At 40.0% G+C, this 20205-nt stretch overlaps 1 protein-coding gene across 1 annotated transcript in view; it reads left to right on the top strand.

The window, feature by feature from the left end:
* The window catches only part of SORCS3 (sortilin related VPS10 domain containing receptor 3), a 549191-nt gene that overhangs the window by 485161 nt on the left and 43825 nt on the right, over window positions 1-20205 (top strand). The window contains exons 15-16 of the mRNA XM_036265289.1: window positions 13249-13366; window positions 14375-14508. Of these exons, the coding sequence (XP_036121182.1) occupies window positions 13249-13366; window positions 14375-14508 (252 nt within the window). The remainder of the gene's footprint in view (window positions 1-13248; window positions 13367-14374; window positions 14509-20205) is intronic.

Below are 20205 nucleotides of genomic sequence, written 5' to 3'. Positions count from 1 at the left end.
GAGGTATACATAGGGATTGAAAGAAAATAAACTCTTGGAAGCTGTCCTAAAAGGGCCACATTTTGTCTAGATTATTTCTGCATCCCATCCTCTGAGTATATATGTCACTGATTAAAAATTATTTTCTCGAAGCTTGAAAGATGAAGTGAATTGCTCAAGGTCAGCTAGCTAATTTAGTGGCAGATGAGGACTAGGGAAAAATGAGTCTTTTCTTTCCTTTCTAGTACTCTTGCTATCATGCCCAAACCACCTGTATGTTAAAAGTTAAACAACAGCACAAGAATATAGGATGGTACTCTGTGACCAGAGTCACACTCGTACCAGAGGAGTTAAAAAGAGAGAGAAATAGTGAGAGGGAGAGAGAGGGAGAGAGGGAGGGGGAGAGAGGAAGGGGGTGGGGAGAGAGAGAGAGAGAGAGACTGACTCTTAGGTTTATAGAGCTCAAGAAGGTGAATCTTCAGTAGAACCAAAAAAAAAATCTTATGAAAAAACCTATGTGGCAAGGTAAAAAGAAAAAGAAAACCAGAAATAATAAATTTTAATTGATTTTTTCTTAAAAATCCATATAGTGAGAAATGGCTTAGGGAATTCATTAATTTTGTCCTATGGTTGGGAGCAATTTCTTCAGGGACACTAAAGGATGGGCTACCTGTTTACAGAGAGTCATCTGTATTTATTTATGAGGTGTCTACTTTCTCTAAGGTTCTGTAGATGTTACACACACACTCACACGCACACATGCACACATGCGCGCGAGACAAAACCCCAGTGTTTAAGGTCAGTATGTTGAAAAAAAGGATTTTGAACAAAATTTATTAAAAACCCTAGCTGAGAAAAGAGAAAAGATGGTGGTGGGCAGGACCAGAGAGAGGGTGAGTGTGTGAGAGAGTGAGCGAGTGTGTGAGAGTGTGAGTGGACATGAAGGTGGATGACCAAACCTGAGCAGTGCAGAGCCGCGGAGCAGAGGGATTCCTGTGCTGTGGACTGAACAGCTGTCTACTGCAGTAAGGGTCCCTTCAGGGTGCTTCTCCCTGCGCCGCGGGGAGGTCCCACCACTTTGGAAGATCCCGGGTCTTCCCTGGGAGTAGGCAGTGGGAGCTGCTAGGGCCCAGCAACCTGAGCCCACCAGCACACCTGGCACCATCGGACCAGTGGACACTCTGTGTCAACACAGACCAGGGCACAGTAGTGGAGCTGCCAAAGTGCCAGTTGCAGAAACCATGAATGGCTGGGAGCCCAGCACCATCCCCCGCAGTTGCAGCCCTATCAGAGTCAAGATATAACCCCAGCAACAGAGGCTTGGGAGCAGAATCCATCCCCAGGCAACAGAAGCACAAACCAGCAGCTGAGACCATCCCCAAAAACTACAGCAAAGACTGAGCAAGAGCTGAGCTCCACTGGGCAGTAGCACTTCCCAGTCACCAGAAGCGGGACCTGGGGATCCATTGGGGTCTGTGCAACACTGCTACCCCCAAGAGTGGTGGGAAGCCAGGGATCCATAGGGGCCTGTGTGACCCAGCAGCCCACAAGAGTGGTGCAGAACCAGGGATCCAGAGGGACCTGTGTGACCCAGCTTCCCAAGGTGCAAGCAGGGAGTGTGGCTCCAGCAGGACCTGAGCTGTACAGCTACAGGTGGCACCAGCGATCAGTGGGGAACACAGCTACAGAGGGGCCCATGCAATCCAGCAGCAGCACCTACCAGGACACACCAGTACCAGCCCTCAGTAGTCAATTCTCCAGAATCCACAGCAGGCAAGAGGCGACACGCAACAGAATAGTCTGGGATGCACAGTAGCCTTATTTGATGTACAGTAAGCTGCCTACACATTCAAACATCTCTCACCGAGTATAGAGCTACCAGACAGCTAAAATGGGGAGACAAAGAAACAACACCCAAAGGAAAGAAAAAGAAAAATAATTGGAAAAGGAACCACAGGAAATGGAAGAAAGCAACTTGTCAAATAAAGAATTTAAAGCAACGATTTTAGGGGTGCTTAAACAATTTGGTGAGAATGACAAGCAACTTAATAAGAATTATGAAGAGCTCACTGGGAACTACTTAAGCTTAAAAAAGAGGTAGAAGCTATGCATAAAGAGGTAAAAGCTATGCATAAAAATCAAGAGGAAATAAAGAATGACATAGCTGTTATGAAAAATACCTGAGAAGCGTTCAATAGTAGATTAGAAGAAGCTGAAGACTGAATCAGCGACTTAGAAAACAAGTAGAGAAAAACATCCAAATAAAGCAGCAAATGGAAAAAAAATTAAAAAAACAGGAGGAGAGTTAAAAAGAGCTGTGGGGCAATACAAAACGTAACAACATTTGTATTATAGGGGTACTGGAAGGAGAAGAATCAGAAAAAGGAATAGAAAACCTGTTTGAAGAAATAATGACAGAAAACCTCTCTAAACTGGTAAAGGAAGAAGTCACACAAGTCCAGGAAACACAGAGAGTCCCAAGCAAGATGAACCCCAGAAGACCGACAACTAGACACATCATAATAAAAATGGCAAACATTAAAGACAAAGAAAGAATCTTAAAGGAAACAAGAGAGAGACAGAAAGTTACCTACAAGGGAGCTCCCATAAGACTGTCAGCTGATTTCTCAATAGAAACACTGCAGGCCAGAAGGGAGTGGCATGAAGTGTACAATGTAATGCAAGGCAAGGGTCTGAATTCAAGACTACTCTATCCAGCAAAGCTATCATTCAAAATTGAAGAAGAAATAAAGAGCTTCATGGATTAAAAAAAAATGCTAAAGGAATTTACCACCACCAAATCAGCACTGCAAGAAATGCTGAAGGGACTGTTGGAAGAAGAAGAAGAAATGGGGGGGGGGGGGGGGGGGAGAAACACAGGCATAAAATTAAAATAGCAACTAATAACTATCTATCAATAATTACCTTAAATGTAAATGGCTTAAATGTTCCAATCAAAAGACATGGGGTAGCTGATTGAATAAGAAAACAACTCATATATATGCTGTCTACAAGAGACCCACCTCATAACAAAAGACTCACACAGGATGAAAGTGAAGGGATGGAAAAAAAGTTTCCAAGCAATACTTATATCTGACAAGATAGACTTCAAAATGAGGGCCATAATAAGAGACAGAGAAGGTCACTACATAATATTAGAAGGATCAATCCAACATATACACACCAAATATGGGAGCACCAAAATATATTAAAAACCTTCTGGAGGACTTCAAGGGAGAGATCAATAGCAATACAATCATAGTGGGTGACTTTAACATGCCCCTGACACCACTGGATAGATCTTTTAGACGAAAAATTAACAAGGACATAGATTCCTTACAAGATGAGCTAGATCAGATGGACTTCATTGATATTTACAGAACATTTCACTCCAAAGCCACAGAATATACATTCTTCTCAAGTGCACATAGGACATTCTTGAAGATGGACCACATGTTAGGACACAAAGCAAGTCTCTACAAAAAAAATATTAAAGCCAAATTTAGCAGTGCAGGAAAGTCTCTACAAGTTTAAGAAGAATGAAATCATATCAAGCATCTTTATAGATTACAGTGGCATGAAACTAGAACTCAATTACAATAAAAACACAAAAACATTCAAACACTTGGAGGCTAAATAGCATGTTATTAAACAACAAATGGATTACTAAAGAGATCAAGGAAGAAATGAAAAACTTCCTGGAAACCAATGAAAACGAACATACAACACACAATCTACGGGACATAGCAAAAGCCCTTCTGAGAGGGAAGTTCATAGCACTACAGGCCTACCTTAAGAAACAAGAAAAATTCCTAATTGACTTTCTAACCCTACAACTTAAATAACTAGAAAGTAAACAGAATGAAAAACCCAGAGCTAGTAGGAGGAAGGAAATAGTAAAGGTCAGAGCAGAAATAAATGACATAGAGACCATAAAACAAACAAACAATTCAAAAGATCAATAAAACAAAGAGCTGGTACTTTGAAAGGATAAACAAGATTGATGGACCGTTAGCCAGACTCACCAAGAAAAAAAAAAGGGGGAAACCAAATAAACAAAATTAGAAACGAAAGAGGAGAAGTAACAACTGACACCACAGAAATACAAAGGATCATCAAAACATACTATGAACAATTATATGCCAACAAGTTGGACAATCTAGGAGAAATGGACAAATTGCTAGAAACACACAGCCTCCCAAAAAATGAACCAGGAAGAAATAGAAAACTTGAACAGACCAATAACAACAAAGGAAATTGAAGATGTAATTAAGAAACTCCCAGCAAACAAAAGCCCAGGCTTAGATGGCTTCATGGGGGAGTTTTACTGAACATTCAAAGAATTTCTAATACCCATTCTCCTCAAACTATTCCAAAAATCCAAGAAGAAGGAAGACTTCCAAACTCATTTTATGAGGCCAGCATAATCCTAATTTCAAAACCAGATAAGGACACTACAAAGAAAACAAACTACAGGCCAATATTCCTGATGAACACAGATGCCAAAATCCTTAACAAAATATTAGCAAATCGGATCCAGCAATACATCAAAAAAATTCTTCATCATGACCAAGCGGGATTCATCCCAGGCATGCAAGGCTGGTACAATATTTGCAAATCAATAAATGTGATACACCACATAAACAAAATGAAGAATAAAAACCATATGATTATATCAATAGATGCTGAAAAAGCATTCGACAAAATCCAGCACCCATTTCTGATAAAAATGCTCAGCAATGTGGGAATAGAGGGATCATATCTCAACCCAATAAAAGCTATATATGAAAAACCTACAGCCAGCATCATATGCAATGGGCAAAAACTAAAAGCATCCCCTTTAAGAACAGGAACAAGAAAAGGATGCCCACTTTCACCACTCTTATTCAACATAGTAGTGGAAGTCTTAGCCACAACAATTAGACCTGAAGAAAAAAATAAAAGGGATCCAAATTGGAAAGGAGGAAGTGAAAATGTCATTATTTGCAGATGACATGAAAACCCCAAAGACTCCATAAAAAATCTACTAGTGCTAATAAATGAATTTGGCAAAGTAGCAGGATACAAAATTAATGTCAAGAAATTGGTTGCATTCTTATACATCATTGATGAACTCACAGAAAGAGAAACTAAAAAAAAAACAATCCCATTTACCATTGCAGCAAAATAATTAAGATACCTAGGAATAAACTTAACAAGTAAAAAACATCTTCACAATAAACTACATGTTATGAAAAAAAGAAATAGAGGAAGATATAAAAAGTGGAAGCACATACCTTGTTTATGGATTGGAAGAATTAACATCATTAAAATGTCCATACTACCCAAAGCAATCTATAGATTCAATGCAATCCCCATCAAAATAACAATGACATATTTCACAGACCTAGATCAAACACTTTAAAAGTTTATAATAGAACCCCAAAAGACCTCAAATAGCCACAGCAATCTTGAAAAAAAAAATAAAAAAGAACAAAGTAGGAGGGATCGCATGACCAGATTTCAGGTTATACTTCAAAGCCACTGTAATCAAAACAGCCTGGTACTGGCACAAGAACAGAAAGATCAATGGAACAGAACAGAGAACCCAGAAATTGACCCAAGACAATATACCCAATTAATATTTGACAAAGGTGGCAAGAGCATACAGTGGATTCAAGACAGTCTCTTCAGTAAATGGCGTTGGGAAAATCGGACAGCTACTTGCAAAAAAATGAAGCTAGACCACCAACTTACACCATACACAAGAATAAACTCAAAATGTATAAAAGACTTAAATGTAACTTGTGAATCCATAAAAATTCTAGAAGAAAATATATGCAACAAAATTTCAGACATCATACCTAGCAGAATTTTCACTGATACCACACCTAAGGCAAGAGAAACAAAGGAAAAAATGAACACATGGGACTCCATCAAACTAAAAAGCTTCTGCACTGCAAAAGAAACAATCATCAAAATGGAAAGAGAACCTACCATATGGGAGACCATAATTGCCAATGATGCATCAGATAAGGGATTAATTTCCAAAATATATTAAGTACTCATACAGCTCAACAAAAGGAAGACAAAGAACCCAATTAAAAAATGGGTAGAGGACCTAAATAGACACCTCTCCAAACAGGATATACAAATGGCCAAGAGACATATGAAAAAATGCTCAACGTCACTAATCATCAGAGAGATGCAAATTGAAACAACTATGATTGGCCGCCATCAACAAATCATCAAACAACAAGTGTTGATGAGGGTGTGGAGAAACAGGGACTCTAGTACACTGCTGGTGGGAATACAGACTGGTGCAGCCACTATGGAAAATACTATAGTGTTACCTCAAAAAGTTAAAAATTGAACTTCCATTTGACCCAGTGATCCCACTTCTAGAAATATATCTTAAGAAGCCTGAAATGCCAATCAGAAAGAATACATGTACCCCCATGTTCATAGCAGCACTATTTACAATAGCTAAGATCTGGAAACAACCCAAGTGTCCATAAGTAGATGAGTGGATTAAAAAGCTGTGGTACATGTACACAATGGAGTACTATGCAGTTGTAGGAAAGAAAGATCTCATCATTTGAGATGACATGGAAGGACCTGGAAAGTATTATGCTAAGTGAAACAAGCCAAGCAGAGAAAGACAAATATCACGTGATCTCACTTATTTGTGAAATATAATGAACTAAACAAACTGATGAACAAAATTGACTCAGAGACATAGAGGTAGGGTACAGACTGACAAACCCCAGACAAGAGGGAGTTGGGGGGGAGAGAGATAAATCACAGAACTTATATGCATGTATGCATATCCAATGGACATAGACAACAAAGCTGGGAAAGAGACGGGGAGGATGGGAAGGAGGGTGTCAATGGGGGAAAAAGGAGATACATCTGTAACAAAAACAAATTGATAAAAATAATTAAAAAATAAAGAAAGAAAATAAAAACCCTAGCTGAGCAGGGTCTTGGGTTGTGTCCATGGGGGTTCCAGTAATAAGAATGATGGTGATGGTAATGAACATTTGTTATCCGTTGAGATTCTCAAGATTTTCTTATACATTATCTCACATTATATAGTTTTGATTATGTTGGTTAAAAATACAGGGGTGGGCCCTGGTTTGGTGGCTTAGTTGATTGGAATGTCATCCCATACACCAGTTGTGAGTTTGATCCCCAGTTAGGGTGTATGTGAGAAGCAATCAATTGATGTTTCTCTCTCACATCAATGTTTTTCTCTGTCTCTGTCTCCTTTCTTCTCTCTCTAGAATCAATTTTAAAAACTATCCTCAGATGAGAATAAAAAAAATATATACAGGGGTGGGCAAAAGTAGGTTTACATAATACAAATAAATAATACAATGATTAATAAATAATAATGCAAGAATAAACTCTGTGTTTCACATACTCACAGCTGTAAGTCTGCTTTTGTCCACCTATATACTTTAAGTTAAGAAGAGGGACTAGAAATGCATTTCTGAAGGAGAAGTTCAAAATTGTCCTTCTTGGTAATTGCAAAGAAATGGGACTATGGAAGATGGTGGGTGTAGCCACACTAGGAATTGTCTTGTTTTATTGACACCCAATAATCAATTAACTATTTTTTGTCCAGCAACCACTGTTGAAAGGCTCTATGAAGTACAAGAAATACAAGAAACCTTCTCAGACTTAGGAGCCTTCTAATTGGTTGACAAAAATTTGATCAATGATACAAAAAAGTTTAAGAAATTATCAATAAGTAGTCCAGTGTTTCCCAAAGGGTGGTCCTGGAACCAGAAATACCAGTATCACCTGGGGACTTAGAATTATAAATAATCAGGCACCTAAAATACACTAGTCAGAAAGTCTGGGGGTGGGTCAACCTATGTTTCACAAGCCTTCAAGGTGATTCTCCTGCAGACAGTGGGGAAGCTCTGGGCTAGAGATAATAGGACCGTTTGCACTTCTGGGAAATAGAGCTGTGTTGCTGAAACAGTCACAGAAGACTTCCTTCAAGAGATAGCACCTGATTTGGGAATCCCATTATCCTATTAGAGATGTTCCATGTCTTTGGTTCCTCTTCCCTGCCCATTTCTTGGGTTTTCATATTTGGTTGATCTATGAACCACTTCCTTCACCCCCAAAAGTTACTACAAGTGGGATGTGTACCCTGTACCTACTTTATTGGTGATGAGCTTACTAACTTTAGAGGAACATTTCCATAGGATGAGAAACTTCTATATGGGGAAGTTATTGTCGTTATTATTAATTAGAAAGTAATCTGGGCTTTCTGTTTTCCCAATACAGAACTAAGTGGACCTTGTCAATGGTTAGTACCCCAAAGTGATGGATAAGGTTTCTGATAATGGTTGCCCTAATTTCTCGGCCGAGTGCTCACTTCCACAGATTCTAGCATGAATTTCAACATCTGTTCTAAGGGTAGTTATGCAATGGAGTGAGACATGCTTGACTTTAAATTAGTCCTTATCTCCTGCTTAGTTGGCTGGGCTGTGTTTCTGTCATTTTCTTAGCTTCCTTGAACTCTCCTCATAAGATCAATGACTGGATGCAGTATTGAGCAGAGTTAGGGAAGCCAGATCTATGCTAAAGACATACCCTGTGTCACAGTCATTTAGGCCTCACAGGAGGGAGCCCACAATGAACTTTTTTCTTCCCAGAACTAATAATGGAAGGAGATACGAAGAATACTTTAATGTCTGAACGTTGCTCCGGGCTTTTTACCCCACTGGTCTTAGCTGGGCTCCAATGAGAAAATGAGGGAAAAGGATAGTCCTAACATGAAATGTTTAAAAATTGGCATCTGACATATGGAAGAGACCACATGGCAAGGAGATTGGCCGAAGAAATATAGATGAAAGGAATCTCCTGCCAACATTGCAGGAAAGAAGAACCTGAATCAGTCCACCAGTACTGACCAGGGGCCTATTTTTGTGTTCAGTCCTGAAATGAGCACTCTGAGATCGTAAACAGATATCCCAGCGAGCTGGGGAAAAACAACGTGAACATCCTTAGAGGCTCGGGGTCAATCAGGCCATGCACCTGAATGATGCCTATCTCCTCCACAACAAGAGCCCTGGGAAATGGTTAAGCCTGAGCGTGAAGGTCTATGTTTACAAACACTTGAGAAAAGTTGCCCTTTTCTCTATGGGCAACTTTGTTCGAAAGATCTCTTGCATTTTTTAAACTTTTACACTTTTTTGTTGTTATTTTGTAATACTCAAGAGATCTCTCTAGAATGCCCACTTCTTGGTCTTCTCTCTCCTGCTCCTTCCAAAGTCATCTCCAGGTGAACCAGCCATAGTTTTTACATCTCTTTTTGGATAGATAGATGAAAAGTGGTCTTACATTATATAGCCATCTGTGTTAATTTCCTGAGGTTGCTGTAATAAATTACCACAAATTGTGTGGATAAAAGAATAGAAATGTATTTTCTCACAGTTCCGGAGGCCAAAGTCCAAGGTGAAAGTGGCAGCAGGGCTGTACCCACTCTAGGGTACTGGGGAGAACTTGGTTTATGCTGTTCCATCCTCTGTTGGCCCCTGCTCTTCCTTGACTTGTGGCCTCAGAAATCCAGTCTTTGCCTCTGTCTGTGCTCGACCTTTTCCTCACTGTATGTGTCTCCTCTTTGTATTTTAAAAATTGTTTTGAATTAAATTTATTGGGTTGACATTGGTTTATAAAGTTATATAGGTTTCAAGTATACAATTCTATGATACATTATCTGTATATTGCATTGTACGTTCACCACCCAAAGTCAGTTCTCCTTCCATCACCCTATATTTGATCCCCTTTACCCTTTACTAACTCCTCCCCACCACCCTTTTCAGTTTTATATTTCACACATGAGTGAAATCATACGGTTCTTGACTTTCTTCTGTCTGACTTATTTTGCTTAGCATGATATTTTCAAGATCCATCTACTCCGTTCCAAATGACAGTATCTCATTTTTTCTTATGGCTGAGTAGTATTCCACCGTATATATGTACCACATTTTCTTTATTCAATTATTTACTGAGGGACACTTTGTTTTTATGTCTTGGCCACAGTGCATAATACTGCACTGAACATCAGGGTACATATCTTTACAAGTAACTGTTTTCAAATTTTTCAGTAGATAACCAGAAGAGGAGTTGCTGGGTTTTATTGGACTTTGAACTCACCCTGATTATCCCAGATAAGTTCATGTAGGGATCTTTAACTTGCAAATCAAATACCCTTTCCAAATAAGATCTCATTCCCAGGTTATTACAGGTCATAGCTCTTTGGGGAGCCACCATCATTTCAGTACACAAACTTAATCACTCTTTTTTCCAATGATTCTTCAACTTTGGGAACTGTGAACCCTTTGAAAATCTGGTAAAATATATGCAATTTCTCCACATATAAGTACACATGCCAATAAATGCATATTTTTATGTAAAATTTCGAGAGATTCAAACTCCACTATCACCACAAAACTCTATATATGTACTACTGTACATTGAGATACTTAGTCTATATCATTCTTGAGTGATGACATCCAAAGCTAAGTACAGTTTTGTTTTTTTTTGTAATTTAGTATAATGTAGAATAGACCAGGATATTTCTTCTTTTATTCTAGATAATATACATAATTCTGTATTAATTAACATATTCTAAGATCAACTTAAATATTTTTGGTCTCTCTGAAGTGTATACTTATATTAATCACACTGTATATGAAAACTCTTAAGCTTCCATTATTATTGTTGTTGTTATTATTATTATTATTATTATTAAGGCAGAGTTTCACTGACCCCCATGTCTTCTATATAATTCTTATGTAGTTGACAATGGGAGGACCTTACATTTCTTCCTGTTCTATCACATGTTATTAAATTCAACCTGTCTCTCCTTCTGTCAAGAACTTTTTGGGTGATTCTGCCATCAAGTGTATTAACTGTGTCTTCCAGCTTTGTGTCATCAGAAAATGTGATTTCCAATGATGACCATTATTTCCATGTCTTCAAGTCATTAATAAAAATGATGAACAAGAAAGAGCAGACAGCAGAACCTTGCAGCTGACTACTCACACCCTCCCTCGTGGTTGATTTTAATGCCTTAATTAGGTACTGTTCAGCCACATAATTTTACTAGTGCTGGGATCATATATTTTCATCTTTTTTTCAAGACTGCTGTGGCAGACCATGTCAGATGACTTGCTGATAGGTAAATCATGTGCCTCGTATTTCTCTCTCCTCTCTGCCTAGTAAATTTTTCATAGAAAGGAATGGGATTAATATGACATGATGTAGTTTATGATCCATGAAATAACTGTAAACTATTTGGAGTAGGCAGAATGTTTGGTTTAGTATCACTAATATCCTGCTACTCAGAATACTCCAATCAGGGATGACATGCTAGGGGAGGTGGCATTTGAATGTGGCAGGATTTGGATAGGCTGATAGAGAGGGAAGGGACATTCATCCAAGTCTCTGCCCACTGTTGTTGTTTTCCTCCTGATGAGGTTTCAACATAACTCTCCTTCTTCAAACAAGTAGAAATTTTGAACTGTTTTATTAAAATTTTAAATGTACTGACTTATGATCTCTCCATGAAATGAATCAGAACTGTAAGGTGGAAATACCTTACTTCAGACCTAGCATGGATATTTTGGATTAAGACACCACTGGATATAGCAAGAAGGTAAGAGATCAGAAAGATCCAGGGAAGATATTTAAATCAAGTACACTTTGTTCCATACAATCTGGGCCACACAATCCAGGATATTCAACTCCATGGTTTCCACTGCCCAGTGCTGAGCTAAGACTCACGCAAAGATCATAGTTTTACTAAAGTCTTCCCCTCAAAGTCTGTTTAACCTTCTTTTAGACAAAGCTCTAAAAAGTTTTATTTAAGGTTGAACCACTAGAACATTCAACATCGTTCCTTGAGGTGTATTTTAACTTGTGTGGTCTACACGGCAACCCTATTTCATTCCCGTATGATCTTAGCTCCCGCCCCTTCCAGACCATCCTCACCTTGCAGGTAGCAGAAGGAAACGTCTCTTGAGGAGAGTTAGTCTCTTGGTGTCTCTATAAGAGTACCTGAACTTGGGGAGAGAAAAACCCAGGGCTGAGAGCATGAATAAGTCTTGATGAAATGGAAGCCATCCAATTCCTTGAAAGACTTCAGTTGATTTAAGTTCCCGGAATACTGGGCTCCCCTTTACATCACTGTGATAGATGTCTTGCATTGTAATTACAAGACATGCCACCTGAGTGGAGTATGGGTGATAAATCTATTTTTCTAGAAATGATTGATTATTCATATTTATAGGGCTATCAACTGCTGGGCTTTAAAAAGGTCAGTATGGATTATCTAAGTCATGCACATCGTGTGCTGCTTTACTGTACATAAATATGAGCTCCTTTTATGAGACTCCTGTGACTTCTCAGGGAAGGGGGAAGAGGGTAGTATTCATATGAATTAAGCATTGGGAATTTCAAATAAACACCCTTAACATTCAGTCAAAATTTCGGAATTGGCAGGGTCATACTTTTTTTAAAAACATATTTTTTCTTTATTGATTTTAGAGAGAGAGGAAGGGAGGGGGGAGAGAGATAGAAACAGTGATGAGAGAGAATATCGATTGGCTGCCTCCTGCATGCCCCCTACTGGGGATCGGGCCCACAATCTGGGCATGTGCCCTGACCGGAAATCGAACCAGTGACCTCTTGGTGCATGGGTCGACACTCAACCACTGAGCTACACTGGCAGGGTGGCAGGGTCATACTTTTGATTAGCCAACACACCTCCCTCCCCAACATACACAGATACAATCTTTTTTACAGAAGATGAATCTGAGTTCTTGTCAGTGGACATTAGTGAAGAAAATACCATTGTTTGGAATTAAGGACATACAGGGCTGTATGTCAAAATATGAACAACAGTTCTATCTGGGTACAGGATTTTGGACAATTGGGCGAATTTTCCCTTCTCCATACTTTTTATATTTTAAATCTTTATATATATACATACACACACACACACACACAATCTTTACTGTAAAGCACATATATTACTTTTTCAATTTAAGAAAGGTTGGTTTTTAAACCCATTATGAATGCTACACAGTTGGCTAGTGTTGTGCATACAGGGGACTTTCTACTCAGTGGCCTTCGAAGGACATACTGTGAAAGAACCAGTGAAGTCCAGGCTGCAGTTCAGTCCTCTGTCCCCCCATCTTTGTGCACTAGTGACTGAACATGTGCTTTCTCTGCTTGTCTTTCCCGTCCCTCCCCTAAACACAGAGTTTTTGGCCACTTCAGCCTCCGTTCTGAATGGCAGCTGGTGAAAGTGGACTACAAATCTATCTTCAGCCGGCGGTGCACCAAGGAAGACTATCAGACCTGGCACCTGCTCAATCAGGTACACCACACGGAGGCGGGGGTGGGTGCTGGCTGCTAGGAGGAAGAGCTACGGGAAGCCCTGTTGTTCATATCTGTCCCTTCTTATTTGGAGAAGGAGGGTGATAGCTCTTCTGAGGATAGTGTTGGAGTTTGGGGAAGGGGTGAAGCCCACATACCCAAGTTCAGTAGGATCAGATGGTATTTGGGACTATTTTGCACCCTGGAATCCTAATCTACTCATAAAGTCACTGAGAAGTCTGGGGGTGGCGGTGGGGGGACAGTGATAACCTGGGTTTTTAGCCCTACCCGTGGAGAAATAAGCCCAGACAGCTAAGAGACTGACCCTGCGATGGTTCAGTCATTGTACCTCCCCCCGGGAAGGGTGACAGCACCCACTCACTCAGGCCAGCTTGCAGTGAGGACCCAAGAGCACTGGGAACAGGACCACTGAGAAAGGGTCAGCGGCGGAGGTGAAGGCTCCACCAATAGCAGATATTGTTGGTGCACAGCGTGGTCAGGCCTCTGTGTTCTTCAGAACCACTGGGTCCTTGTGATTTTCACTAACTTCTAATCTTTTTGCCCTTGACAAGGAATAAAGACTGGGGATTTTTTGCTTAGCCTAGAGAGGGAGCTTCAGGTCCACTTCAGTTTTACTCTGAAGATAATGTGAAAAATATACCAGAAGTGGAATTCCTTCCACTAGAATTTCTGCTGAAGCCCATTCGGGCAATTGCCTGGTGGTGTGTGAGGATGACTGGACTCTGCATTTCCTATGGAGATGGAGAGGAAAGGGGATGAAGTGGGCACCACTGGCCAGGTTGGCTGGAGGGGCAGTGATAGGCCAGCCTCGCATAGTGTTCCTTTTGTCCGGCCCTTTTATCCTTGGACTCCCACGTGGTTACTGGGAATGAGATCGCTACAGAGTTATGAAAAGAGAATAAAAAGCCTAATGCTTCTTGTTGAGAAGCTGGTTTACTTCACCTTCTTTCTGTGTTTCTGCCTCTCTGACTATGGATTCTTTTCTAAGGGTGAACCTTGTGTCATGGGAGAAAGAAAAATATTCAAGAAACGCAAGCCAGGAGCTCAGTGTGCCCTGGGCCGAGACTCCTCGGGGACGGTGGTCTCAGAACCCTGTGTCTGTGCCGACTGGGACTTTGAGTGGTGAGTCCCTTGGCCTCTCAATGGCAATTTCAACCAGACGTTTACTTGTGTGGGGGGTGAGAATGAAGACGGGTTAGGGGAGGAACTACTGACCCGTGGGCACAGCTACCCCAGTTCCTGGCCCAGATGGGAAGTCTACGTCTCTGGAGGAGGGACAGAAGGAGGCATTTTCTCAGGGAAGATCACTGTTCTACCAGAACAGCGTGTCCAAGGGGACTTCTCATTTGCAGTTTGCAGCTGTACTGGAAAGTACCGAGAGGTTGGACGGGGCACTGACAGCGCCCGGGGAGCTGCTGCCTTGCACAGTAACCTCCAGACTAGTTTGCTCGAGTTGTGCTCTTCCGTTTGAACTCTCATCATCATTTCTGTTTTCCCTCCCTCCACTGGCAACTGCAAAGAACAACGTAAAATCTCACCTATCCGCCAATGACTCACACCTTTCCAAATATTTACCTTCAGCCCTACTGCTGTCTCGATTCTCCCGACAGTCCACTAATGCCTCCTCTGTTTCCACCCTTGCCCCCTAAAATCTGTCCTCCTCACAGCACCCATAATTATATTTTAAAAACCAAAATCAGATATTATCATTCCTGTTCTGAGAACACTCCAAAGGCTTCCCCTCACCCTTAAAATATAATTCAATATTTTTTCCTTGGCTTTCTTCATTGTGATTTAGCTTATTACCATTGTGCATTAATGTTTTACTGTTCTTCCCCCATTTACCATTTTGCAGCCATGCTACCATACCCTGTAACTTCATTAATCCAGGCTTATTCCTAGCCAAGGAAATAGCATGTGTGTGGACTTCTTTCAAATTCTAACATGGCTGGCATCTTCGAATCATTCCTGTCTCAGTAAAAATATTATCTCTTCAGAAATGCCTTTTGAGACCATCTAATCTTAGCTACAACTGGGCACTCTCTAGAACACCAGCCTGTTTATTATCTTCTTAGTATTAATTGCCATGTGGCGTGGTCATGTTTTTTGATGGCTTTATTATTGCCTGTCTTCCCCACTAGAACGTAAGAGCTCTGAGTACAGGAGTTGTAGATTTTCCTCCATGTCGCACCTTCACCGTCTTTCTGAATGTTGTTCCTTTCAGGAAAGTCAAAAACCATCCCAGATCTGCGAACGGGCACATATCACTTAGATCCCAGATGGATGAATTATGTCTTCACATCACAATCAAAAGCTGAAGTTCAGTTGAGATATTTCAATAAACTATTATAGATTACAGGCACAGCTAAGGGCTCAGGTGTGAGTCTATACACGTGAAAGGGACAAGACAATGACAATTGCATTGGAGCTTTTCTGGTGTTAAATAACAGAAACAAGTCCAAATGGGCACAGAATGGCTGCCCCTGTCCAGCCAGTAACCTCACCCCCATTTCATCCTATTTTGTCTGACCTGTTTCTAAACCTTGACTTGTGCTGGAAGCCATATTTGTTTTTACAATTCTACTAGGACTGTAACGTAACTGTAAGCCAGTCAGATGACTGCGTCCTACCTGCTCTCCATCCCTGAGCTCATGCCTTGGGGGTGGGGGTAGATGGTGATGGAAGGAGACTTAACTTGGGGTGGTGAACACACAATATACTAATAGATGATGTATTTAGATTTGTACACCTAAAACCTATATAATTTTATTAACTAATGTTACCCCAATAAATTCAATAAAAAGGAAAAAAATAAAGAAAGCTTCACTTCAATGAGAATCATTCAGATGGGTTGTGCTAAATGGAATTTAAATTTTGAATAAGCATAACCAATGGACATAGACAACAATGCTGTGGGGGTGGAGTGGGAGGAGGGTGTCAATGGGGAAAAAAGGAGAAACATCTGTAACAAAAATAAATTAATTTTTAAAAATGAGTAAATGAAAAAAAAATTAAATGGCAGGGTTCTATTTGTGGTAATTTTGACCCTTTGTAAACAAAAGATATTTTTACACTTGGGAAGAATATTATTTATTAATCACAACTCAGCACAACAGTCATAGCAATGTACACAGTAGGTCGCTCAGAATCATTGCGCATGACATTTTGATGTCAATCTAAATATTCAGAGCATGAGTGTCAGGCTTCTGTGTCTTCTGCAGATGGACTCCATGCAGCCTGTCTTTGTGTAGGTCGTGCAATATTTTCTCCTTTGTTTCTCTGAGCTGTGATAGTCCCTTCATTAACTGTTGAGAAAACTTACAATTAAGAAAGAATAAGAATTGTAGCATAAATATTTTTCCTTCAGCAATTCCATTAACATTTACTATTCTGAAAAAAAAAATTACAACTCTGATATTTGTAGTTTTTGACCTTGGGAAAAAAATTTCTTAATCTCTTTGATTTCACCTCCTCAGCTCTAAAATACAAATATATAACATGGATCTCACTGGGTCCCAGAGAGGAATAAATGAATTAGTCTACATCATCAATGTGAATAAGGCATTAATCCTAGTGATGTAGGTATCCATGTGGTAGCTGCTGCTGCGGCTGCTGCGGCTGCTGCTAATGTTGTACCCCAGGGTTAAGCAGTCCCCATGGTATTTTTAGCAAGTAAACCGGAGCTAATACATTCAAATAAGTATGATCTTCAAAGTTGTACCTTTGGGTGTTATCCATTTATTCCAGTATTGGCGGCATTGCTTAAAATATTTCTGAACCCTTCTTTGGATTGCTCTCAGAATGCATCTATGAATAAAGCAGCAGGGGGCAAAGTGTTCTGTGGTTTTTGCACTTGCATTGGTAGAGGGATCACCTGAACCCAACACCCTGTAATGTCAGCATCATTACTATGACATTTTAATGAGAAGAGAATGAGCACTTGGAATGTAAGGTACTTGACCATGGTCACATAATTGGAGAGAAAGAGCTGGGTTCATATACAAGGCTAGAGAAACCCCCTGCTCTCTCCTCTACACCATGCCCTTTCTCAATGAAGCTCGCAAGTCTTTATTATTTTAGATTTACTTCATGTTTCAGAATAAATAAGATGCCCAAGGTTAGTTACACTAAAGTTAAAACTCATCTTCAAATGGCCTAGGTTAACTGCTGTTGATGAGGTTTACCATAGAATGTTTCATTAACTCTAAAACACTTATGAACAAAGTAGATTTGATCATTGGTATTACAATTGTAATAGGTGTATGGTATTTAAGAAGATTTTATAGAATTTGGGGATGGGGGAATATTAAGGTATTGCATGTTTGTCTTTCTATAGTCTCATATAAAAAATAAATAGATGATCTCCTTGAGTCTGAGAAATAGACACACAGGGGTAGAGGCCAGGTTACTGGTCATTCTCTGAGGAAAACAACAAAATAATCACATGGCCTAAACGTTTTTTGGACTACTTTTTAAAAATTACTTTTTATTGACTTTTTTTAGAGAAAGAGGAAGGGAGAGGGAAAGAGAGAGAGACATACCATTGTGAGAGGGAAACGTTGATTAGCTATCTCCTGCATGCACGCCCCTTACCAAGAATCGGGCTCGAAACCTGGGCATGTGCCCTGCCTGACCAGGAATCAAACTGATGACCTTTCAGTGCACTGATGATGCCCAACCAACTGAGCCACACCAGCCAGGGCATTTTTGTACTGCTTTTGAGTATGGAATAGATGATTTCATTTCTGAAATTGCTGGGCATTTTTTATAGTGATTTTTGTGGACAACGGGACTGAGTGTTTAAAATTGTCTTTTTGGTGTTTCAGGCTTCTAAGGGTATATTCCTAGAAGTGGGATCAATGGGTCAAATGGCAGTTCAATTTTTAACTTTTTGAGGTAACACCATAGTGTTTTCCATAGTGGCTGCACCAGTCTGCATTCCCACCAGCAGTGTACTAGAGTCCCCTTTTCTCCACACCCTCACCAACACTTGTTGTTTGATGATTTGTTGATGGTGGCCATCTGACAGGTGTGAAGTGATACCTCTTAGTTGTTTTAATTAGCATCTCTCTGATGATTAGTAACATTGAGCATTTTTTCATATATCTCTTGACCATTTGTATGTCCTGTTTGGAGAGGTGTCTATTTAGGTCCTCTGTCCATTTTTTAATTGGGTTCTTTGTCTTCCTTTTGTTGAGTTGTATGAGTACTCTATATATTTTGGAAATTAATCCCTTATCTGATGCAGAAACCTGAAACACCAATCAGAAAGAATATATGTACCCCTATATTCATAGCAGCACCATTTACAATAGCTAAGACCTGAAAACAACGCAAGTGTCCATCAGTAGATGAGTGGATAAAAAAGCTGTGGTACATGTACACAATAGAGTACTATGCAGCGGTAAGAAAGAAAGATCTCTTATCATTTGCGATGACATGGAGGGACCTGAAGAGTATTATGCTAAGTGAAACAAGCCAAGCAGAGAAAGACAAATATCACATGATCTCACTTATTTGTGGAATATAATGAACTGAACAAACTGATGAACAAAATTGACACAGAGACATAGAGGTAGGGTACAGACTGACAAACCCCAGAAGAGGGGATGTTGTAGGGGGAGAAATAAACCATGGTACTTATATGCATGTATGCATAACCAATGCACATGGACAACAAAGCTGGGGAAAGTGTGGAGGGGATGGGAAGGAGGGTGTCAGTCAGGGAAGGGGGAGAAACATCTGTAACAAAAACAAATTAATAAAAATAATTTAAAAAATAATAATATAATTTTTTTTGTTTATAAGTGAACTTCAATAAGCATAGCTATCAGTTAAAAACATAGTTTGTCTGTTTGTCTTTAATATTCATACTGGAAAGCAGTATATAGCAACAGTTTCATAGCCATTTTCTCCTTCTCAATGGTCCTTCCTACAAGGAAGTGTTTTTAGCTAAGGAATTGAAACTCCCAGCTCTGTGTATCAGCAAACTCTTGCACATTCCGCCTAGTTGTGTCCCTGAGCCAAAGCAGGTTATAGCCATTCAAGTAGTCCAGGCAACTTTTAGGTCTCAGACAGTAGGGAGCGGGGGTGTAACCTAGTTTAATCAGGTGGGGTCTGCAGGTAGAGACTGGGCAGTGATCAAATATCTTGGTTTTGGTGGAAAAGTTAACAAGTGCAGCCCAAATGCACAAAGGCAGGGTATAATCCAGCTGTATCCCTCCTCTGCTCCAGGAGAGAAGGGTTTATAGATTCTCAGACGTGTTTATTTGTGGACTACCATTAACTTTCAACCTCCATCCAGAGCAGGTTTTATTCATGTATGAATTTTGCATGAATAATAATGTTTCTAGTTAATAGCCTTGTAAATCCCCAGCCTCGTGTTTACCCTAGAGAGCACTTTGCAGCAGCAACCTTTGCCGTGGCACTGGTGAGGAGCCAGGAACAAATCCTGGGAAGTAAATTTGTCAGAGACCAGCATGTGGTCAGAAAAGTAACATAAAGGGCCCACTCTGAAGTCCTATCCGAACTCCTAGAAATGAGTTGCCCTCTGAGAGGCCCAAATACTCTTGTTCAGTGAGAAACCAGGTTGGACCAGAGGTTCCACCTAGAAGGTCACTTTTCTTACTCACTCAACCGTTTACTCAGCAATAACTCTTGCTGAGCACCTACTATGTGCCAAGTTCTTTAGGTGGGTTATGTTAATCTCAGCCAACTGCTGAAACAAAAGTCTGTTATTATAGGCATTTTATAGATGAAGAAATAGAAAGCCAGAGAGGTGAAGTAACTCACTCAAAATAAGAATGTTATGATTCCAGA

This window comes from Molossus molossus, unplaced genomic scaffold, assembly GCF_014108415.1.
Source record: "Molossus molossus isolate mMolMol1 unplaced genomic scaffold, mMolMol1.p scaffold_m16_p_17, whole genome shotgun sequence".
NCBI lineage: Eukaryota > Metazoa > Chordata > Mammalia > Chiroptera > Molossidae > Molossus > Molossus molossus.
Note: the sequence above shows the minus strand (reverse complement) of the source record. Positions and strands in the feature narration are given on the sequence as shown.